The 24,792-nt window shown below is 36.7% G+C and overlaps 5 protein-coding genes across 6 annotated transcripts; all 5 read left to right on the plus strand.

Annotated features, from left to right (window-relative positions):
- The first annotated feature begins 783 nt into the window (after window positions 1–783).
- On the plus strand, window positions 784–1,746 carry LOC133993559 (olfactory receptor 5B2-like). Its single transcript, XM_062432550.1, has one exon. It carries the CDS (start codon window positions 784–786, stop codon window positions 1,744–1,746), a length of 963 nt encoding a protein of 320 aa, XP_062288534.1.
- A 3,013-nt stretch (window positions 1,747–4,759) lies between these two features.
- Window positions 4,760–5,725, plus strand: LOC133993560 (olfactory receptor 1M1-like). The gene has a single exon (XM_062432551.1). The coding sequence runs from the start codon at window positions 4,763–4,765 to the stop codon at window positions 5,723–5,725; it is 963 nt and encodes a 320-aa protein (XP_062288535.1). The 5' UTR covers window positions 4,760–4,762.
- Window positions 5,726–8,727: 3,002 nt separating this feature from the next.
- LOC133993561 (olfactory receptor 1M1-like) lies at window positions 8,728–9,693 on the plus strand. Its single transcript, XM_062432552.1, has one exon. It carries the CDS (start codon window positions 8,731–8,733, stop codon window positions 9,691–9,693), a length of 963 nt encoding a protein of 320 aa, XP_062288536.1. The 5' UTR covers window positions 8,728–8,730.
- A 2,475-nt stretch (window positions 9,694–12,168) lies between these two features.
- LOC133994228 (cytochrome c oxidase assembly factor 4 homolog, mitochondrial) lies at window positions 12,169–15,227 on the plus strand. Of its 2 annotated transcripts, none has more exons than XM_062433454.1 (2): window positions 12,169–12,296; window positions 14,486–15,227. In XM_062433454.1, the coding sequence occupies exon 2, from the start codon at window positions 14,522–14,524 to the stop codon at window positions 14,771–14,773; it is 252 nt and encodes an 83-aa protein (XP_062289438.1). In that variant the 5' UTR covers window positions 12,169–12,296; window positions 14,486–14,521; the 3' UTR covers window positions 14,774–15,227. The 2 variants fall into 2 exon arrangements, with proteins under 2 accessions (XP_062289438.1, XP_062289437.1); XM_062433453.1 differs by having other exon boundaries at window positions 12,172–12,296; window positions 14,489–15,227.
- A 5,726-nt stretch (window positions 15,228–20,953) lies between these two features.
- Window positions 20,954–21,973, plus strand: LOC133993562 (olfactory receptor 2AT4-like). The gene has a single exon (XM_062432553.1). It carries the CDS (start codon window positions 20,957–20,959, stop codon window positions 21,971–21,973), a length of 1,017 nt encoding a protein of 338 aa, XP_062288537.1. The 5' UTR covers window positions 20,954–20,956.
- The last annotated feature ends 2,819 nt before the right edge of the window (window positions 21,974–24,792 follow it).

Consider the following 24,792-nt stretch of genomic DNA (forward strand, 5'->3'; position numbering starts at 1 on the left):
CACTGTAAGTGCATTATGAAAGGATCTTCTAATTGCCAGTATGAACAAGAGGGATGATTATGGCAAGGAAAATATATGTCAATGTTCATTTGGGCAACTGACTACTATTTTAAGAAAGATTTGGAAAACTGTGAACCTGACCTGTTTCATTTATCAATCTGTCTCTAAAATGGCGTGCAGAGATGTACATTAAAAGAGGTCAAACAGAGTAGAACAGCCTGTGTGTATACAGTAAATAAAGATAAACATAAAAGATAAAGAAGCTTTATTGTCATTGCACACAAGATACAATGAGTTGAGAGTTTAATTTATTTTCATTGCATATTTTCTTGCTCTCATGATGAGGATAAGTTCTTTGTTTTGTTTACATCTCATTACTGCGTTGTTCATATTATTCTTAATTAGAAATCTAGATGTTATCTCTAGAGACCAATGAAGAGGGTATAATTTCTGCTGTACATGGGGCCACTCATGCATACATTCAGTGGCTACTACTGCAGTCACCATTGTATTGCGTCGCTTCAGAGTGTAAATTAATCAGTGACAGAAAAGGTGAGCAAAACATACAATGGCACAGTAGAGATGGCAAATAATGATAATAACACATATTATTGACACAATAATGGTATCAATACCTTAATTTCTCATTTGTGTGATGTCATGTCAGTTTCTTTGAAAAGCCTAATTGTTATAATGTATTGTTTTTGCTTGTTTTTCAGGAAAAGGTTTCAAACACCGTGGACCAGACACCGTCCTGCAACACGCAGCCTGTGGAGTTCAACTATGTCTTTGCTCAGGTCTGTTTTAAACACATCTGTCATCATTCATCCTCCAGGCTTCTATATCATTGGATTTCAGTCATTTCCCTACATTAGTGTCTATATGATCTTTCTCACATTTGTCTATATGGTTACACTAGTGTTCAATGGTTTGCTGATCTACATAATTTCGTCCAACCACTGCTTACACACTCCAAAATTTCTGGCTGTTGTCAACCTGGCAGTGATTGACATAATATTAAACACAAGTACTATTCCCAGCATGATAAAGTCATTCCTCTTTAAGAACAACTTCATCCCGTTTAATCTATGTTTGGTACAAATGTATGTCTACTATGCCTTTGTATCGTTGGAGTCGTATGCACTTGCTATACTTGCCTATGACAGGTTCATTGCAATTTGTCTCCCTCTGCGTCAGAACTCATTCAACACACTGCCGATCATGTCTTGCATTATTGGCCTGATTTTGGTTTACAATCTGGTGAGAGTAGCATACAGCACCGCCATAATGACACAACTGTCTTATTGTAACTCTGTCAGAGTGTTCAGTTATTTCTGTGACTATGCACCTGTGTTTAGACTCGCCTGTAATGATTACACATTGCAGTGGTCCATAGCATCTACATCTAGTATGGTAAACCTGATGGGTCCCTTTACTTTTATTCTTCTGTCATACACTAGTATCCTGGTGACTGTGTTCAGGATGAAATCAGTTAGCAGTAGGTTGAAAGCTCTGGCTACTTGCATTGAGCATCTCATCCTTGTAGCTGTATTTTTCATTCCAATATTCATCATTTTCTTAATGGGACTTTATGTGCGATCCATTGACCCAGACCAGCGTGTGCTGAGCCTGTCACTGGCCTCTTGCATCCCACCCTGCATCAATCCTATTGTATATTCTTTGCAAACTAAAGAGATTAAAACCAGAGCCCTCGCACTTGTCCAAAGAATGAAAACAAGCCCATGACAACTTTCTTTTCTATGCAAAAACACTCTGTGTGTGTGTGCGTGTGCGTGTGTGTGTGTGTGTGTGTGTGTGTGTGTGTGTGTGTGTGTGTGTGTGTGTGTGTGTGTGTGTGTGTGTCACAACATGCAATACAGAAAGCAGTCTGGAAACAATCATCTGTTTTTCTAATATTTCAATAACACTGATATTTGTTCTGTATTTCCTATTCTGCTGTTATTTTAACAATATGAAATGTCCTTTCGTATTGGTACACGCCCCGTCTCATTTCTTACCATATTTTGCTGACTCATTTATGCATAAAATGTACTTGCCTGTGAATATAACTGTATGATATTTGTACATTTAACTGCTCTGTTACCAATCTGATTTTATTTGACTATTTCTCACAGTCTGTCTCATTATTGTGTTTATGTAAGGTTCTTTCAGAGCTTATAAGTCAGTTTTCTGATTTATGCATTTATTTTCTAGTCACACTAAACTAAGTTTAACTACACTGACTCCCAGAGTTCATTAAACAAGAAAAAAGCATTCAATATACGAAAACATGTTTATTTAAATGTCTTGTAAAGTTGTGTCTTCTGTTCAATTGTGGCTCTGTGAAATGATTAAAGACTTGCAAAAAAGAAAAGGGTATGTAGAGGAATTATTGGACTCAGTTATTTCTTCACCCCACTTTCTATCATGAATATTTAAGCTTTTGACATTTTAAAATGCCCACTTCTACAGAGAACGGATGGAAGAATATTAAATAATGAAATGTGAACATTTAGATTAATACCACACACACCACTGTGGAGAAAGAGCATCATATTGCTCAGCAGTTTCAGACTCAAAGAAAAGAGTCGATATGTGATGATTGAAGATTTATCAGGGATATCATGAACATGTGTGGATTGTTTTAAACAACAGGCCTTTTCAATTTAAGTGATCATTTCAAAGAAATAACATACTTTGGATGAGCTGGCAATTTCAATGTTTTAATATTTTGGTGCTTCTCAGCACAATTAACAAAACCAGGATTTAATGCCAAAGACTTCCTGACAGCAGTGAAGTGAAAGGCTTCACTCATTTACTATCTATCACAGACATGCATTGATTGCAACTAATGTTTTTACTGTCTTCATAGTTTCTACTGATTATAACATATGATTAACATTATAAATTTTTATACAATTTTGTATGTTTTTTTACTATAAATTGAGCACAAACCAGGTTAAAATAATCTATCTCTCTAAAAACAATGTGCAAAGTCAATCAAAAGCTTACCATTAACAACATATGCAAGTGGGTCAACGAGCTGATAGTACCAACATCATTGAAAGCTTCCTCTGTACAATGAGCATCATGTTGGACAAAATAAGATAATTACAAATGAAAGATTTACTGAAATGAGATGTGTAATCTTTAGCTTTAGGATAAGAGATTTGACTGTAAGACTAACAAAGACTAACAGTGGTAAATTGAGTTTAAAGTCTGAATGGAGGTTAGTGATAATACTGTCTAGAGTTAATAAAATTAGGAACGTTGGAGCAAACTTGCAGAGTCAGTAGATTAAAGCTTATACATGTTGTTTGATTAAACAAAAGGTAGACAGAAGACACTCAGTGGAGTGTAGAGACACAGACTACTGGCCGTGAAAACACATTTATTTTTAATGTACAAAGTATATGTTGAATGAACAAAGTTCATCTATTTCCTCTCAACTCATAATTGTATTTATTCCTAATTGGTGCAACTGAGATTAATTAGTCTGAACTTTAAACAGTAAACAGTTTGTTTGTTTATTAAAGTCAAGTTCATTAACCAAAATGCTCTGGTGATGGCATCACAAATTGGAGCCATTAGAAAGATGTTGTTTTAGTTCACAGTGGTCTGTTTAATGATAAATGCACCCTAAGGGAACTAACACTAGTCTATGCAATATGCAAGATATTACTGAATATTGCACTCTTTACCCACTTCATACATAGTTCACAATATGTCATTTAACTTTGTACAGTTCTATAAAACATCTCATGAAATCAGAAAAAAAGGAACAAATGTAGATTTTTCATACAGACTAGTCAGGAGTATAATTATGCTGTATTCATTTCTGTACAAGCGTCCTCCTGCCTCCTCTACGTTTCCAGCACCTGTTCAAATAATTCAGTGATTACATTAGGATGACCATCATTTGTTGATAACATGAGGACTCCTGGTCTTTAACAGTTACTAAACTCTCTGGAGGTCACAGAGGTCACTGTGATCAGGTCAGGAGTTCTTTCCCTGATTTACTTTGGCCTCTCTCACTCTTTCACACTCAAACACTAATTAAAGGAAAGACATAGCTCATAGTTAACCACCATCATTTATCAACACTCAGTGGAATAGTAATTATACTTTAATGGTACCATTTTACACAATTCTCTTGTCCAAATGTTTGATTTTGAGCAAATTTTCATGACAAACTAAATATGAAATTGTGAAATGGAGTGTTGTCTAATGTTCTTGTCAGGTATTTATTCATGACTTATACATTTTATTTTATTTTACCAAGTATCAATAAATCACAATTCAAGCAAAAACTGAATGGTTCTATTACCTATAGCAGTATTCTGCAAAGATCAAATTTCATTGATAGTGTTGCACGATGACTTTGTCAGTCTCTGTTTAAAGTTGTTGCATGTGATTCATCTCCAGAGATCAATCAGGAGAGTATATCTATTACTATCCACCAGGCACACGTGCAGCCGTCTGTATGTTGCGTTTGGAGTCAGCATCACAGAGTAAAACCATCCCTAACAGAAAATTAGGTAAGTGTTACTGACCAAGTTATTGTGTGATTCAACTAACTGAGAATTCAATGTATACTGTGCTGATCAGAATGGAAACTAAATATGCATTTAGGTCATTAGATTACATGTAGGTCAATGGTCTGATGTACACAATGTGTGATTCCCTGTTTTTCAGACTCTTGAGCTTTTATGGGTCGTGGACCAGACACCGTCCTGCAACACGCAGCCTGTGGAGTTCAACTATGTCTTTGCTCAGGACTGTTTTAAACACATCTGTCATCATTCATCCTCCAGGCTTCTATATCATTGGATTTCAGTCATTTCCCTACATTAGTGTCTATATGATCTTTCTCACATTTGTCTATATGGTTACACTACTGTTCAATGGTTTGCTGATCTACATAATTTCGTCCAACCACTGCTTACACACTCCAAAGTTTCTGGCTGTTGTCAACCTGGCAGTGATTGACATAATATTAAACACAAGCACTATTCCCAGCATGATAAAGTCATTCCTCTTTAAGAACAACTTCATCCCGTTTAATCCATGTTTGGTACAAATGTATGTCTACTATACTTTTGCAGCGTTGGAGTCGTATGCACTTGCTATACTTGCCTATGACAGGTTCATTGCAATTTGTCTCCCTCTGCGTCAGAACTCATTCAACACACTGCCGATCATGTCTTGCATGATTGGCCTGATTTGGGCTTACAATCTTTTGCTTTCAGTATATACCATATCCATCATGACTCGACTGTCATATTGTAACTCTGTCAGAGTGTTCAGTTATTTCTGTGACTATGCACCTGTGTTTAGACTCGCCTGTAATGATTACACATTGCAGTGGTCTGTGGCCTCTACAGCTAGTATGGTAAACCTGATGGGTCCCTTTACTTTTATTCTTCTGTCATACACTAGTATCCTGGTGACTGTGTTCAGGATGAAATCAGTTAGCAGTAGGTTGAAAGCTCTGGCTACTTGCATTGAGCATCTCATCCTTGTAGCTGTATTTTTCATTCCAATATTCATCATTTTCTTAATGGGACTTTATGTGCGATCCATTGACCCAGACCAGCGTGTGCTGAGCCTGTCACTGGCCTCTTGCATCCCACCCTGCATCAATCCTATTGTATATTCTTTGAAAACTAAAGAGATTAAAACCAGAGCCCTCGCACTTGTCCAAAGAATGAAAACAAGCCCATGACAACTTTCTTTTCTATGCAAAAACACTCTGTGGATAGTTTTACACTCAAGGGAAGACTGTGTGTGTGTCACCGTGAAAGAGAGAAAACAGGGATAGTTTCATCCAATCTGGAAACAATCATCTGCATTTTCAAATATTTCAACCACACTGATGTTTTAATCTGTATTTGATATTCTGCTGTTATTTTAATATTCACTGATATCAAATGTACTAAATACTTACCCCATGTTATTTCTAATCAAGTTTTTTTGACTTATTCAGGCATAAAATATATTTAGTTGTCTGTATATATATTTGTATTATATTTGTAAATTTAACTGCCCTGTTACCTATCAAATATGACTGTATTGTACTGTTTCTCACATTTATTTTCCTCATGATTTGTCTGTATCATTATTGCTAAGTCATTATTGTTAAGCTTATAAGTCAGTGTTCTGGTTCAAGCATTTATTTTCTAGTCATATTCAACTAAGTGTAAGTACACTGACTCCCAGAGTTCATTACGCCACAAATAAAGCAGGGCCTCCCATATACGAACATTGATTTAAATGTCTTTTCAGTTAAACTCTGGCTCTGTGAAATGATTAAAAACTTGCAAAAAAGAAAAGGGTATGTAGAGAATTGGACTCAGATATTTATGTAGTTATTTCTTCACCTCACTTTCTATCATGAATATTTAAGCTTTTGACATTTTAAAATGCCCACTTCTACAGAGAACGGATGGAAGAATATTAAATAATGAAATGTGAACATTTAGATTAATACCACACACACCACTGTGGAGAAAGAGCATCATATTGCTAAGCAGTTTCAGACTCAAAGAAAACAGTCAATATGTGATGATTGAAGATTTATCAGGGATATCATGAACATGTGTGGATTGTTTTAAACAACAGGCCTTTTCAATTTAAGTGCTCATTTCAAAGAAATAACATACTTTGGATGAGCTGGCAATTTCAATGTTTTAATATTGTGGTGCTTCTCAGCACAATTAACAAAACCAGGATTTAATGCCAAAGACTTCCTGACAGCAGTGAAGTGAAAGGCTTCACTCATTTACTATCTATCACAGACATGCATTGATTGCAACTAATGTTTTTTACTGTCTTCATAGTTTCTACTGATTATAACATATGATTAACATTATACATTTTTATACAATTTTGTATGTTTTTTTACTATAAATTGAGCACAAACCAGGTTAAAATAATCTATCTCTCTAAAAACAATGTCCAAAGCCAATCAAAAGCTTACCATTAACAACATATGCAAGTGGGTCAACGAGCTGATAGTACCAACATCATTGAAAGCTTCCTCTGTACAATGAGCATCATGTTGGACAAAATAAGATAATTACAAATGAAAGATTTACTGAAATGAGATGTGTAATCTTTAGCTTTAGGATAAGAGATTTGACTGTAAAACTAACAAAGACTAACAGTGGTAAATTGAGTTTAAAGTCTGAATGGAGGTTAGTGATAATACCGTCTAGAGTTAATAAAATTAGGAACGTTGGAGCAAACTTGCAGAGTCAGTAGATTAAAGCTTAGACATGTTGTTTAATTAAACAAAAGGTAGACAGAGGACACTCAGTGGAGTGTAGAGACACAGACTACTGGCCGTGAAAACACATTTATTTTGAATGTACAAAGTATACGTTGAATGAACAAAGTTCATCTATTTCCTCTCAACTCATAATTGTATTTATTCCTAATTGGTGCAACTGAGATTAATTAGTCTGAACTTTAAACAGTAAACAGTTTGTTTGTTTATTAAAGTCAAGTTCATTAACCAAAATGCTCTGGTGATGGCATCACAAATTGGAGCCATTAGAAAGATGTTGTTTTAGTTCACAGTGGTGTGTTTAATGATAAATGCACCCTAAGGGAACTAACACTAGTCTATGCAATATGCAAGATATTACTGAATATTGCACTCTTTACCCACTTCATACATAGTTCACAATATGTCATTTAACTTTGTACAGTTCTATAAAACATCTCATGAAATCAGAAAAAAAATTAACAAATGTAGATTTTTCATACAGACTAGTCAGGAGTATAATTATGCTGTATTCATTTCTGTACATGCCTCCTCCTGCCTCCTCTACGTTTCCACCACCTGTTCAAATAATTCAGTGATTACATTAAGATGACCATCATTTGTTGATAACATGAGGACTCCTGGTCTTTAACACTTACTAAACTCTCTGGAGGTCACAGAGGTCACTGTGATCAGGTCAGGAGTTCTTTCCCTGATTTACTTTGGCCTCTCTCACTCTTTCACACTCAAACACTAATTAAAGGAAAGAAATAGCTCATAGTTAACCACCATCATTTATCAACACTCAGTGGAATAGTAATTATACTTTAATGGTACCATTTTACACAATTCTCTTGTCCAAATGTTTGATTTTGAGCAAATTTTCATGACAAACTAAATATGAAATTGTGAAATGGAGTGTTGTCTAATGTTCTTGTCAGGTATTTATTCATGACTTATACATTTTATTTTATTTTACCAAGTATCAATAAATCATAATTCAAGTAAAAACTGAATGGTTCTATTACCTATAGCAGTACTCTCCAAAGATCAAATTTCATTGACAGTGTTGCACGATGACTTTGTCAGTCTCTGTTTAAAGTTGTTGCATGTGATTCATCTCCAGAGATCAATCAGGAGAGTATATCTATTACTATCCACCAGGCACACGTGCAGCCGTCTGTATGTTGCGTTTGGAGTCAGCATCACAGAGTAAAACCATCCCTAACAGAAAATTAGGTAAGTGTTACTGACCAAGTTATTGTGTGATTCAACTAACTGAGAATTCAATGTATACTGTGCTGATCAGAATGGAACCAAAATATGCATCTAGGTCATTAGATTACATGTAGGTCAATGATCTGATGTACACAATGTGTGATTCCCTGTTTTTCAGACTTTTGAGCTTTTATGGGCCGCGGACCAGACACCGTCCTGCAACACGCAGCCTGTGGAGTTCAACTATGTCTTTGCTCAGGACTGTTTTAAACACATCTGTCATCATTCATCCTCCAGGCTTCTATATCATTGGATTTCAGTCATTTCCCTACATTAGTGTCTACATGATCTTTCTCACATTTGTCTATATGGTTACACTAGTGTTCAATGGTTTGCTGATCTACATAATTTCGTCCAACCACTGCTTACACACTCCAAAATTTCTGGCTGTTGCCAACCTGGCAGTGATTGACATAATATTAAACACAAGCACTATTCCCAGCATGATAAAGACATTTCTCTTTAAGGACAACTTCGTCCCTTTCAATCTATGTTTGGTACAAATGTATGTCTACTATGTTTGTCTAGCAACTGAGTCGTATGCACTTGCTATACTTGCCTATGACAGGTTCATTGCAATTTGTCTCCCTCTGCGTCAGAACTCATTCAACTCAATGACGATCATGTCTTGTATTATTGGCCTGATTTGGGCTTACAATATCGGTTTAATAGCATACAGCACGGCCATCATGACTCGACTGTCGTATTGTAACTCTGTCAGAGTGTTCAGTTATTTCTGTGACTATGCACCTGTGTTTAGACTCGCCTGTAATGATTACACATTGCAGTGGACCATGGCCTCTACACCTAGTATGGTGAACCTGATGGGTCCCTTTACTTTTATTCTTCTGTCATACACTAGTATCCTGGTGACTGTGTTCAGGATGAAATCAGTTAGCAGTAGATTGAAAGCTCTGGCTACTTGCATTGAGCATCTCATCCTTGTAGCTGTATTTTTCATTCCAATATTCATCATTTTCTTAATGGGACTTTATGTGCGATCCATTGACCCAGACCAGCGTGTGCTGAGCCTGTCACTGGCCTCTTGCATCCCACCCTGCATCAATCCTATTGTATATTCTTTGAAAACTAAAGAGATTAAAACCAGAGCCCTCGCACTTTTCCAAAGAATGAAAACAAGCCCATGACAACTTTCTTTTCTATGCAAAAACAATCTGTGGATAGTTTTACACTCAAGGGAAGACTGTGTGTTTGTGTGTGTGCGTCACTGTGAAAGAGAGAAAACAGGGATAGTTTCATCCAATCTGGAAACAATCATCTGTATTTTCTAATATTTCAACCACACTGATGTTTTAATCTGTATTTGATATTCTGCTGTTATTTTAATATTCACTGATATCAAATGTACTGAATACTTACCCCATGTTATTTCTAATCAAGTTTTTTTGACTTATTCAGGCATAAAATATATTTAGTTGTCTGTATATATATTTGTATTATATTTGTAAATTTAACTGCCCTGTTACCTATCAAATATGACTGTATTGTACTGTTTCTCACATTTATTTTCCTCATGATTTGTCTGTATCATTATTGCTAAGTCATTATTGTTAAGCTTATAAGTCAGTGTTCTGGTTCAAGCATTTATTTTCTAGTCATATTCAACTAAGTGTAAGTACACTGACTCCCAGAGTTCATTACGCCACAAATAAAGCAGGGCCTCCCATATACGAACATTGATTTAAATGTCTTTTCAGTTAAACTCTGGCTCTGTGAAATGATTAAAAACTTGCAAGAAAGAAAAGGGTATGTAGAGGAATTATTGGACTCAGATATTTATGTAGTTAATACTTCACACCCCTTTCTATGATGAATATCTAAGCTTTTGACATTTTAAAATGCCCACTTCTACAGAGAAAGGATGGAAGAATATTAAATAATGAAATGTGAACATTTAGATTAATACCACACACGCCACTGTGGAGAAAGAGCATCATATTGCATCATATTGCTCAGGTACTGATAGTACCAACATCATTGAAAGCTTCCTCTGTACAATGAGCATCATGTTGGACAAAATAAGATAATTACAAATGAAAGATTTACTGAAATGAGATGTGTAATCTTTAGCTTTAGGATAAGAGATTTGACTGTAAGACTAACAAAGACTAACAGTGGTAAATTGAGTTTAAAGTCTGAATGGAGGTTAGTGATAATACTGTCTATAGTTAATAAAATTACTAACATTGGAGCAACCTTGCAGAGTCAGTAGATTAAAGCTTATACATGTTGTTTGATTAAACAAAAGGTAGACACAGGACACTCAGTGGAGTGTAGAGACACAGACTACTGGCCGTGAAAACATATTTATATATGTTGAATATTTATAGTATATTTATAGTATACGTTGAATGAACAAAGTACATCTATTTCCTCTCAACTCATAATTGTTTTTTATTCCTAATTGGTGCAACTGAGATTAATTAGTCTGAACTTTAAACAGTAAACAGTTTGTTTGTTTATTAAAGTCAAGTTCATTAACCAAAATGCTCTGGTGATGGCATCACAAATTGGAGTCATTAGAGAGATGTTGTTTTAGTTCACAGTGGTCTGTTTAATGATAAATGCACCCTAAGGGAACTAACACTAGTCTATGCAATATGCAAGATATTACTGAATATTGCAGTATACCATCATTTGCTGATAACGTGAGGACTCTTTAACACTGAGTTATTTTCCTGATTTACTTTGGCCTCTCTCACTCTTTCACACTCAAACACTAATTAAAGAAAATAAATAGTTGATAGTTAACCAACATCATTCATCAAAATTCAGTGGTATAGTGATTATACTTTTTTTTTTCAATTTTCCCAAAATCCTCTTGTCCAAATGCATGATTTTAAGCAATTTTATTAAAAAATATATCATAATCAGTATACAATTTGTGCAACTTTGAAATTATGAATGGTTGTTTTTTTGTTAAGATATGATTTTTGCATATTTTTTCACGATATTAACATACTATAGGTATACCTATATTAAATAAAAAGTGTGATCACAATAATGTTTAAAATCGTACTACCAGATCATGGGTACAGTCTACTTTTAAGTGAAAAGAATTGCTAATGCTAGACAGTGCGTGCATAATGTAATTATTTCATGTTTATTGTTATATTGAAACATTCAAACAGTCTAAACTTAATCTAGACTTATTGTCAGGTATTTGTGCTTGACCTATAGATTTTATTTTATTATACCAAGCATCTATATAAAACTGTAATAAACTTTCTCCATCGCACGGATTCTACATACTAATTTAACTCAATGTAGTTGTACTAATGACCGGTTGGGGGCAGCAGTACGACTCTGCTGCGTGTAGTCTGCTGCAAATATCAGACGAAGAAGAAGAAGAAGAGGGGGGGGGGAGAATAACAAGAAGCGGAAGAAGTATCTGCGTTACAGGGACACGCTGGAAGTAGGTGTTGGCAATTAATGTTAGAGTTTCTTAGAGTGAGTAGTTTAATGGGGAGGATATAAGGTATGTGTCTTTTTTTGGTATTTATTTAGTTATTTTGGAGAGGGTGTTATAGCCAGTTTGATCCACACTCCATTCCAGTAGGTGGCGGTAATGCACCAATTCGTTGTTTGCCAACCGCCATTAAACAATAAAAGAAGAAGAAGAAGCAGCGGAAGAAGCGTGTTGTTGGTTATGAAAAGTCCAGAGTTATGAAGGTTAAGGAAACCTAACTTCGGTTCCTCGACAGACATAATCACCCTGAGAGAAAAACAGGTAGGGGCAAGCCCCAGATAGCTGTACTGTGGACAGTGTTGGTTAACCTTTAGTGTAGTATGATAGTGTTTTTTTTGTCATGGCTAACATTAGCTGAGCTACAGTTCATTGTGTTGCTTTCTGCTTCAAACGACCTGCTGAATTTCAGTGAAACCAATACAGGATACACTGACGAGTATTTTCATTGCTGGTGGAAGAAGTATTCATATATTGCTGACTATGTTCAGAATAAGTCCCACATTTAAAATATCAGCAAAGTCTACTTCAATAATCAAAAGTGCCTCAGTGTTAGCACTAACACATTATATATTATACATAATTTTTTATGCAGTCACATGTATACATTTGTAATTATTTGTCTATAAAGTTACTTATCACTTTTTGCATTATTCAATCTTTGCACTCTTTTATACCTGTTTAGTATAGACCCCTTCACAGCTTGTAAACAGTGTTACGTATTTTGGGGGGCGGGGCTTAGCTGGAGGCAAAACATTTCAAAAGGTATAGCTTGTAAACGACGGTTAGCATGTTTTAACGGACGCCGGTTAGTGTGTTTTAACGAGTTTTGGCAAGAATGGACAAGGAAAAATCAAATTTTAGTAAATATGTAAATACACTTACCTAATTGAAAAACCGAGCGTCTACACAAAAGAAAAAATTAAGGCATACAAATCATTAGACGCTTATAACTATGTCGTGAACGGACATGTTCAAGATTTGCTCCCACTGCAAAAGTACGAGAGCTAAGTTACTCTTGCTAACGTTACCATGACTACTACCGGTACTAACTTACTGCTGCCTGCCACTACTCACGTTACTACTACTAACTCGATACTACTTCTTCTACAGTGACTTTTACTTTTACTACTAATACTGACTTTCTGCTATTGTTATTACACCTGCCTGCTGCCTGCTTTTGCGGTTTTGGCACCCAAAAACACAGCAAGAGGACATTTTCGCAGGTGTTCGCCTCAAGCTTACCTTTGTTTTGCGTCCAGCTAACGTCGTGGCGTCACAGTGACGTAGGCCATGAAAGGGTGTACAGGGTTCCCACGGTCATGAAATTCCTGGAAAAGTTATCAAATTAGAAAAAAACTGTTGTCCTGGCCTGGACATGGTTTGGAATTAGGTGAATGTTTTGGAAAAGTGTTGAATTAGGGATGATCCGATCTGATATAAAAGATAACAGATATAAGACAGGCTGCATGAACTTGGACCCGCCACTTTTACCATGTCAAAAATCAGTAGATTCATTTAATATGAATAAACAAATCATCAATTTCTATACTTTTATGCTTTTTAATAGCTTTCTATTATGTGATCTGGGGCCAAACGCTTCCTCTGGATGTAATTGCAAAATCTTCCTGCCTACTTAAATTAAATCATGGAAATGGGGTAAACTATTATGGAATAGTTATGGAAAAGTTTTGCAAATTCATTGGTAAAAATGTGTGGGAACCCTGTTTGTATCCTGTCTACAATAATGGATCTACATGTCCACAGACATTGAATGTTGTTTTCCAGCCCTATGTGTATGCATCTATTTGTTTCACCCACCTGCTTGTACATAGCATGTTTGTAATCAAACATGTTTATGTTTAATTATCTTTGTGTGGCTTGTTTTCCATGTATATCTTTCTAAAGATTTTTGTGAGGAAATACATTGAGAGCCACAAGAAACTGGAGTCACATTCCTTTTATACATCGATACTTTCCAAGTACATAAACATACGTGTAGAATAAAGATGAATCTGATCAAGCTCACATTAATTGTACACAGTTGCTGCAGTGCAATCCTTGAATAACTGATGTAGCATAGAGATGTGGGATAAATTTGTACTTCACAAATAAAAAAATTATTAATAAAAACATGCTATTTTGAGAATTTTGTGACATATAGTTACTAAGTACCTTATGAGATGAGATAGATTTACAACACACACACACACACAACCATTTCATTTAAGACAATAGGATTGAAACTTAAATATTACACAAATGTACAGATAAGACAGAGCAGTGTCATATCTAGTTACTAAATAGGTTCTTTCATTTTCAAAAAAAAAAAAAGCATTGTTGAGAGGCCTGCACAGCCAAGGCATTCTTAAAGAACAGCTAGGAGGTCCTGTGTTTGCTCTCAAAACTGTATTGTTACTTGTTTTCTTAATAACATTGCATGTTGTCTTCAGCAGACTTCCTGAATCAACACCGTACATTCATACAGGATGGCATCCCCTTCACCTCATGACCGCAGCCGTAAAGACGACGAGGATGACCCTGTTGATCAGATGATATCTCGCACAGGCTGTGCTGAACTACACTATGCCGTGCAGGAGTGCATGGCTGAACACCAGGACTGGAGAGTATGCCAGAGTCAGGTCCAGACTTTCAAAGACTGTATGATGAATTTCCAGAATATGCGGAAAAAACAGCTGATGAAACAGCTGCCCACCTCCACTGAGTCTGCACCCAGCTGAACTCAGAAAACTGCACACAAACTGTGGATGGGGGGTGTTGAGGACCTGCTTGATATGTTTGATGTGGAAAGACTGATTTATTTATAATGAAAATCAAAATGTATTAGCAGCTACCGATAAGCCTGACTGGACTTTCTAGTGTGTGGTGTAGAGTCTGAACCATAATCACCTGATCATCACAGTGGTATCTGTTTATATGTTGACTGATAAATAAAAATAGTTTTGAGTACAGAAACTCCAAAGACATGTTTACGGTCATATGGAAGCAATCTCTTTATTTCATGGTTCATCCAATGGGGAACACCAGGTAGTTAAAGGATGGCTTCACAATTTGTCATGCCTGTCCTAAAAGAATAGTCAGTTAACCAGGTGAACATTGAAATAGGTTTTTGTTGCTTTAATAATTCCCTCTGTTCACACTGGCTATTAAAAGATCCTTTTAATATAAGTGATGGGGCCCAAAATCCACAAGAATCCCTCTGTGCAAAAATGTGTGAAGTTGATTTGAAGTTTCATCCAAATGAGTCAAATCTTTTTTTATTACTCTACTTCCACCACAGGTCAACAGGGAAACACAACGTTTTGTGACAGATATAAGCCACAGATAAGCTTCAGATAGAATTTTAAATACATTTGTGATTGTGTAAACTTATTTTATTTGTTCTACACATCAGTCCCCATCGAGTTCCGTTTGAGTGAGTGATAACTTATGAATATCAAGTCGTGTGTGGTGATTTTAAACTACTCTAATATATTTATGGTACCAATAGCTCGTAAACTCCCAAACTTCCCCCAACTCCCCCCAACTCACTAACTGAATACCAGTAGCGTGCGGTGGTGTTTCAGTCAGGGCCAGCACCAAAATCCAACCATTTAATATTCATGCAGACCCCAACAGGTACAAAACACAGGCCTACAACTCAGTATGAAATATAAAAATATAGCTCAAACAAGTCATGTATAATTTCATTACAAGCAATGTTGTTTAGCCTGCCCTCATTAAACAGCATTCAGTGGCTACATTCAACATGTGATATATTTCAGTAGTTAGTGAAATCTTCTAAGCAAAAAAGAAAGTCAATTTTTCAGCCATCCCAACACTACCAGTAGCTATTTAATATTGTATATTTGAAAGCAACACCTAAATGCCTTTATACATACAACACTACCAAAGTGTAAACGTTTCAGTGCAAGAGTCACGTTTCTTTTTTCTTTAAAAAGATTTATGTTTGGGCACTTTCGCCTTAATTTAACATTAGTTGATATAAAGGTTGACAGGAAACAGGGAGAGAGAAAGAGGGGAAAGACGCTTGGCACTTGGCTACCAATAACCAATAACTAACTAACAAATATTATGTGTCAGACAGCCTGACAGACGGTTGCCTTGGTAACATGCTCAGCGTCACAGATGTTACATAAAACTGCCATTGGCAAAGAAAAAAACAAAGTGCAACACAAAGAACTTGTTCTGAACTGAGAGCATGTCCATGATGTGTCGTACAGACGAGAGAAACTCAGGGTTAGTTGAAGAAAACCTGCCAGCGAGCAGGTTAGGTTCACGGAGTATGTTGCCAGGGTAACTGACTCAGAGTTTTCACTAAACCTTCTTTCTGTAACGGGCCCCTGATCATCTTCCCTTAGGTAACTGCCCACTTTACAATGCACATACCATGTGACACAACATCAAAAACAGCACGTACTGCCCGACTGCTCTTAGAGGAAACTTCTAAATCACTTCAAAAATAAAATCAATTTCTATAACAGACACAAACATGCTCCAAAAAACGGTTCTAAATGTACTTCACAAAGAGAGAGAGAGAGAGAGAGAGAGAGAGAGAGATATTAGCCCAACAGCAGCGCCAATCTGGTCCAGAGAAAGTTAAAAAATAAAAATAAAAAAAAACTAGCACTCACCGATGACTTGTAGATTAAATCCATCCTGCGATCCTTCATGATGAAAGAGGCACCCGAAACAGGTCCGCAATCATATCTTTATCTACCAATCTTGCCGTTAAATCAACCGCCATCACCTTTCCAGAATAACAGACAGTGCGTCATCACGCACCTGCCCATGGGCCAATCAGCAAAGCTCATTTGAATGACGACGCCCAGGCCAGCACTACAACTCTGCATGATTTAGGGCGTTCTGTCAATAACACATCAACATTTGATTGGCTGATGATACGGTCACTCATCGTTATGCATCCAATAGCAGCGTCCAGCTCGATCAGAGGCTAGCAATGCAACGACTGCTAGCCCCAGCAGAGGAAAGGAGCTGTGATGCGTTTATAGGACATAGGAGATTTGAGCTCCACAAAATATAACCATTCGTTTTCTGGATAAAGTTTCATACTGAACAAGTAATTGACTCCAGATACATTTCAGAATGACCTTTTAATTATGGAAAAAAACTGAAAAAAATACATTTTTGACAGGGCTAGCAGTGCTAGCCTTGCTGCCCCTGACTGCACACCACTGCTGAATACTGAACAGCAGCATCTTAACATTTTCTATCAATATAATACGGTAGGCTATAATAATAATAATACGGTATTTCATCTGTAAGCAAAACCAATTATTATTAAACCGGGTAATAAACATAACAATAAAGGAATAAAACATTTTATTAGGTAAAATAAATCTAGTTAACTAACTATATTTACACTCGGTGTTATGGAAGCCTAATCATGTCAGTGAAAAATATGTAAACAAACATTCTCCAAACAAAAGCAGATAACAGATGTAAGTCAAACAAAAAATGTTGGGTGGATGCAAATTCAAGGAAAAATGTCCAGAATCACTGGCTCCATTCCAGTACTAGTCCATTTCAACAAAAACATGAAAAAATAATCACGAAATGTTAAACCTCTGACATTTTCTTTGGAATGCCACTGTGGGGGGTCTGTGAGCTATGCAAGAAACCAAAGCTTTATTATGAACAAGTGACTGAATCAGTGAGAGCTTTGAAAACTCCCCATACTATGACATGATGGCACATCCTCTGAGGAAATATAATTAATAAAATGTAAAATTACTATGAATTTAACCCCAGCTTTTATCCAGCCTAAGTATCGAACGTCCTTGTCAAGTCTGACAAATTGTGAATGAAAGTCAGGATTTTAAGATTTTAAAAATTCTCAATATTATGTAAATCAACAAAAAGGTAGACAGAGGACAGTTGGCAGAGTAGGAAGTTGTAAGGAGTTGTGAGTTTGGTGAGCTCAAGTTCTAATTGTTAAAAGTGATAATAGGTGCTACAGAGATTAATTGGTCCAAAGTGTGAGTTAAAGTAAAGATCATTAACCAGCATTCTCTGGTGATGGCAATACAAAGAAGAGGCTCATTAGTATAATTTTGTGTTGGCTCATTGTGGTGTGTTCAATGAAAAATCTACCTTTAGGGAATATGGGAATATTATGCAATATGTGAGTCACAGCGCATTGTTTATTGACTTTGTACAAATACAGTTCACTAAATGTTTAGTAAAGTCTCACAGTTTAATAGGCTGAGTGACATATTCATATTCAATAATCATATACAAATGTCTGCCACCAAACAGTGTCCAAATCAATCATTACATTACACTGTGGATGGTATAAATCTCTGCAACATGAGGAATCCTGGCAGCTCACATTTACTTCAGCTTTAGACTGCTTGCTCTCACAAAAGGTCACGTAGGTCACTGTGAGCAGGCTGGCACAACAGCAGCGTCCCTTGAGTTCTCATTTAAGCATTTTGGATGGAGAAGGTCATTGTGGAGGCGGGTTGGTTGTGTGTTTGTTTTTCCTTCCCTTTTGGGGGTGCAATGAAATTTAGTTTGGCAGCAATCCTTGTAGCAGCTACAATCAGTATAAATATAAATAACATATATATGTATTAAAATAAATAACAATGTATCTAAAAATATGTATAAAAGTCAAGTAACAACAAGAACAAGTTAAAGTGCAGGTAAAATTGCAGTATGTTCATGGTTCGTGCAGCAGTCTCTTCACCGCCATGGGGAAGAAGCAACAATAATAATAATTAAAACTGCAAGCAGTGTCGAAGGGCCCTCGCAGCCCCCAGTTTTCCCCCCAACTGTAACGCGCGCCGTACGTGCACGTTGGTGCGTGCAGCAGTGGCAGGGCTGTCAAAACTGGCATGTAAAGGTCTTTGCTCCTGTGCCTTTAATTGAACATTCTGTGATGAGGTTAATGTCTCCACTAGATGGCAAACTAAGACCACAAATGAGTCTGGGTGACTTCTCAGCACAAAGGAATGTGGGTGAAGGGCCAAAAAATCATCAAGATTGAGCATTTTTGCCTGGATGGCCGACTTCCTGTTGGACTTATGGTATGGGTCCAAGAGGCTTTTTTGTGCGTCTGGACATAATACATAGGCGTTGTGGATTTAATTTTTGTCAATGTCAATGTAGAAGGCGGGGCTTAAACTTTGAAATCTTCCAGGGGGCGCTGTGGAGTCATCTTCTCACTTAAAAATCCCAAACGTTGTCAGTAGTCAATCTGTGTGACTGTTGAAGTATGTGCACAATTTGGTGAGTGTAGGAGTTTGGTAAAATGTACAAAATGAATAAAGGCAGTAGGGGGCGCTATTGAGCTGTTGTGCCACGCCCAGGGGCAGTTATGGTCTCAAATGAAAGTGCTCCTGAGTGTGAACCTATGTGGGCATTTTGGTGATTCTGTGAAGACGGAAAAGTCCTCTAAATGCTGTTGGAAAAACGGAAAATTGACGCAGGGAATGCACAATAACCAACTTCCTGTTAGAGCGAAAATTTTGAAAAAATTAATTTGGGGGTTTACCCATGAGTGCTATGAGTCCTGTAAATTTCACAAAAATCCGACACATTTTTTGGTCACATGACCTGCTGTTAGGGGGCGCTATGGAGACTCCTTGCCACACCCACGCCCAATGATGTTGAAATTGAAACGGCTTCACCAGGTGTGACATTTCACGCACTGCATGTATAAACATCCGACAATGTATGGATGAGTTATAAGGAGTTGTTTGTTTATACAAAACAAACGACAGCCACGCACACCTGGTATAACGTAGGTAAAATCTGTCATCAAGTTTACATAATCAAGGTCTGAGGATGATACAGTTCGAATCTGAAGTCTCTGGAGCCAAAACTGTAGGAGGAGTTCGTTAAAGTGCGAGGCCTGGAAATGGGGAAAATGGCGGAAAAAATGCACCTGTGATCCAAGATGGCCGACTTCCTGTTGGACTTAGGGTATGGGTCCAAGAGGCTTTTTTGTGCGTATGGTCATGATATATATGAATCCCAAATTTGGTTCATGTACGTGTACAATAACAAAGCTTGTTTTCTCAAGATAATCAAATAATTAACTCATGACCTCGAGATAACAGCATTAAAAAAAATAACTGCAAGCACAGCCATTCTGGGCTTCCGTAGTATTTATCAAAGTAAAATCTATCTTTAAATGTATCTGTACATCTGCACAGCATTTGTTGGTCTTTATTCTGAGTAATTGAGAATGAGTTAAACAATTTAATATTTATATAATACAACATAATATGAAAATGTAAAAAGCTTCTGTGAACATAATCGGCTATTTACATATATGTGGGGTTGGGTGGCTTTGGGGTGGAGGAGTGAACCAAAGCACCGGAATATACTATAATGTCATTCTGTCATATATGTCAAATTAAAATATTCTTACAAAATAGTCTTACAAAAGTTAATCTCCCCTCTTTATTTTAGTATGATACGTTTGCATGTATGTTTTTGTTGTGAGATGCTCAAACTCACAAAATCATCATTCAGAACAATAATTAGATGTTTAGTATGAGTGTAAGAGCAGTTCCACTCTCCAGGGATCAAAGTCTGTAATAAGATGTTGCCCAATGACTTTCTCAGGCTTAATCTCACAAGACACATAAAGAAAGTATATCTTCCACTGTCCACAAGTCAGACATGCAGCCAACAGCATGCTGCTTCTGTAAGCAACATCAAACAATCAGGTAAGATACATTCAAAGACATTTAGCACATATTAACATGTTTGTATTATATGAGAATATATTTTATATACTGTGTTTGAAACTTATACATGTGGATTTAGAACTTGTATAGAGGGCTAATGTGCAATGTTGTATGATTTCCCTGCTTATCAGGCTTTTATGCAGAGACCGTCCTGCAACACACAGTCTGTGGAGTTCAACTATGTCTTTTCTCAGGACTGTTTTAAACAACTCTGTCATCATTCATCCTCCAGGCTTCTATATCATTGGATTTCAGACGTTTCCCTTCATCAGTGTCTTCTTCATCTTTTTAGCATTTGTCTATGCGGTTACACTAATGTTCAATTGTTTGGTCATCTATGTAATTACCTTTAATCATTGTTTACACACCCCAAAATTTCTTGCTGTTGTCAATCTCGCAGTAATTGATGTAATCCTAAACACGTGCACTATTCCCGGCATGATAAAGATATTCCTTGTTAAGGACAACTTTATTCCATTCAACTTGTGCTTGTTACAGATGTTTGTGTATTATGCTTTTGTATCATTGGAGTCATACGCGCTGGCAATACTTGCCTATGACAGATTGATTGCAATATGTTTCCCTCTGCGTCACAACTCAATCAACACTGTGCGGAGCATGTGTTGCATTGTTGGCCTTACTTGGTCTTTTGCTCTGGGAGTTACAGCGTTTACAACAAGTATAATGACACGACTATCTTTCTGCAACTCTGTGAGAGTGTTCAGTTATTTCTGTGACTATGCACCTGTGTTTAGACTGGCCTGTAATGATTACACAATGCATTGGTCTGCGGCTTCATGTCTCTCTGTTTTGATCCTTGGAGGACCTTTCACTTTCATTCTTCTGTCGTATGTCAGCATCCTGGTGACTGTGTTCAGGATGAAATCACTGGACAGTCGAGTGAAAGCTCTGGCCACTTGTGTGGAGCATCTCATTCTTGTTGCTGTATTTTATATTCCTTTAATTACTATTTTTACTGTTGGGTTTTATCTGCGAGCTATTAACCCGGACCAGCGTGTGCTGAGTCTGTCGCTGGCCTCTTGCATCCCACCCTGCATCAATCCTATTGTTTATTCTTTGAAAACTAAAGAGATAAAAGTCAGAGCCCTTGCACTGGTGAGAAAAACTGAAATTGGTACCCAACAAACAAACCAACATAAAAAACTTTCTTGCAAAATGAATAAGATGCAGCAATAGGTCACCACCAGTAAGAGAGCCGTAGGCTGTAGGCAAATCATACCATTTAATTTCATGTGATTTAATTGATGTTGCAATTATGTTTAATAAAATGCATGTATTTCTGTTTGGTTAGCCTTAAACAAAGTAAATGTATAATTTCACACTTTCATTTTACCACAGGTGTGCCTTTTGTTTTCCTATATATCTGACTTTTTACAGACATTATACTTATTATGAACCTGTTCATTCTGGGCCAAAATGATGTAAGTGCATACAAAACCTTTTATCATTCTGTTCACCAGAAATAACCACATGTAGAGTCAGAGTTATCTCTTTTATACAATTGTACATTTTTAAGTAAATGTATCAATAAATAGTTTTGGAGAAGCCCACTAAGAACATAACATGATGCTTTAAGCCCTATTGTTCCTCATACAGCACTTAAAGATGGTTTTGAGCACACAGAAATACCTGCTTGTTATTGTAAAGACTTAATTGTATCTGCAGGTTTGTGCCAACATAATATATTTTGGGAACTTTCAAAGATTTCAGGTGTGGAAAAAAGACAATGAGATTTAATCTTAATAGTTCATTTTCAAAGCTTAATTTCCAAATCTAAAGCTGCTAAGTAACATTATGTTGATGGTGATGAGACATTTCACAGATGTAAGCCAGCCACTGAATGATCACTCTAGCACGGAAAACTGTCCTGGTGTGTGTCCTGACCTCTAATAACATTGCAGAGTCAAGTGCAACATGTTTAGTTTAGTAGTTTTCAATATATAGAAGAAAAAAAACCTCAGAACTACCCTTCAACTCATTTGGAGAACTCTTGCATTAAATGTGTGAACACTTCCTGTCCTGCTTTATGTCTGAATAAGTTATTGCTTTTTATCATGTTTAAGTGGATTCACCACATTAGCAGAAACTCTACTGTTTTAGGAATCCAATGAACTGAACATGTGATTTTGTTGAGCAAATAAAAGCAATATTTTATTTGAAGGATTTGTGACTTTTTGACTATGCCAAATGACATTATGTCATGCACGAGTAAAGGACACAACACAACAGGGACTGGTGCACATACCAGAGTCAGGCTCTGACTTTTAAAGGCTGCTCGTTGACTTTTCAGAATACACATACAGATCTGACACATTTAAAACTGGACCATCATTATTTGCTTTATTATATGCATCAGTCTACTTTTTGTCAAATGAGCATACATGTATTCAAGGATTCAAGGATTCAAGGAATTTTCTTGTCATTTAGCCATGTAGGTACATGAAAGAGCCAAATACAGTACTCAGGTCCCAGTGAAGTAAATATACATCAATATATACACACGTTAACATACTAATATATCAATTATGTATATACATATACACATATTAAAATGCATATAAACATATACTAAATGTCTATATACATGCATATACACAAATAGGAGATAAAATAAAGAACATTTATAATAAAAATAAATAAAATAAGAACAGCCTAAGTGAGCAGTGCAGTGTGCGGTCAGAAATCTTCACATACTGAGAGGCATTACAACAGCAATGAAATGTAGCTCAGTGTGTATGTGGTGTTATAACAAGGCAGTGTGGTGCAGAGTTCATCAGTCTTACAGCATCCGGGAACAAGGTGTTCTTCAGCCTCGTGGTACTTGCCCGGATGCTGCGCAGGCTCATGTCTGAGGGAAGGGGGGCATACAGGTCATGTGAAGGGTGGGTGGAGTCTCTCATGATGCAGGAGGCCCTGTCCCTGCATCTGTCCATGTAGATGTCTGCGATGGTGGGCAGGCTACAGCCGATGGTTCCCTGTGCCAACTTAACCACCTGTTGCAGTGCTTCTCTGCAGCCGTGCAGCTGCCATACCACAAAGTGATGCAGGAGATGATGATGCTCTCCCCCCATGTGGTGGAGAGCATCTCCTGCATCACCAGGCCTGCGGAAGTCCACAATCATCTCCTTTGTTTTGTTAACATTGATGCTGAGGTTGTTAACTTTACGCCACTCCTCCAGTTTATTCACTTCCTACCTGTACACTGACTCATTGTTGTCAATAATGAGTCCCACTACTGCTGTCATCTGCGAACTTCACTACTTACTTGTGAAATTTAAGTCAGCAGCTGTGATTTTGACTTTGAATGTAGAGTAAATACTGATTTTTTTAGAAGCCGTTGTAGCATCTAAATCCCCAAATATCCCTACAGCTCAAAGTTCATATTTTAAAAATTCAACAGTTTCAACTGCTTGAAAAGAAAAGTTTCAACACTTCTACAGTTTGTGTTTTAAATTCACAATATCCACACTGAGATTTTGGTGAAGGCCTTTTTCTTGCAGCCCTTTGAAATCAGGTGGAATCTGAATGAAATAACAGCTTCATGAAAATGGTGAATGTACCAAATTTCCCCTCCGGGGACAATAAAGATGTTTCCTTCCAGTTGTAATTGTTCTGATACATAATAGGTGCAACTGAGATTAATTAGCGTGAAGTTTCAACAGTAACAGCTTTGTTTGTTACAGACAAATTGGACCCATTAGAATAATTTTGTTTTGGATCAACATGGCCTGTAGACGAGTCATCATATTACATAAAAAGTTAGCAAAATGTTTTTTTAAGTTTTACATATTGTTAGAAAAGTATATTTATATACAGTACAATAAGCAACATAATTATGCAATTATGATACTAAACAATAATTACGCCTTCTCTGACTTTAATGCAACCAATCAGAAATGTCCAAATAAGTCAGTGGTCAGTCTGTTATTAGACTGTCTGTCATCTAGTCACAGTCAGGGGGTCATTCTCATAAGGTTCAGACAATATTGTGCTGT

The sequence above is a fragment of the Scomber scombrus genome, chromosome 14, assembly GCF_963691925.1.
Source record: "Scomber scombrus chromosome 14, fScoSco1.1, whole genome shotgun sequence".
Taxonomy (NCBI): domain Eukaryota; kingdom Metazoa; phylum Chordata; class Actinopteri; order Scombriformes; family Scombridae; genus Scomber; species Scomber scombrus.

Excerpts from the sequence above, each read along its gene's own strand:
- LOC133993561 (XM_062432552.1), top strand. The coding sequence starts at position 8,731 with ATGTCTTTGCTCAGGACTGTTTTAAACACATCTGTCATCATTCATCCT.
- LOC133993560 (XM_062432551.1), top strand. The coding sequence starts at position 4,763 with ATGTCTTTGCTCAGGACTGTTTTAAACACATCTGTCATCATTCATCCT.
- LOC133993559 (XM_062432550.1), top strand. The coding sequence starts at position 784 with ATGTCTTTGCTCAGGTCTGTTTTAAACACATCTGTCATCATTCATCCT.
- LOC133994228 (XM_062433454.1), top strand. The coding sequence starts at position 14,522 with ATGGCATCCCCTTCACCTCATGACCGCAGCCGTAAAGACGACGAGGAT.
- LOC133993562 (XM_062432553.1), top strand. The coding sequence starts at position 20,957 with ATGTCTTTTCTCAGGACTGTTTTAAACAACTCTGTCATCATTCATCCT.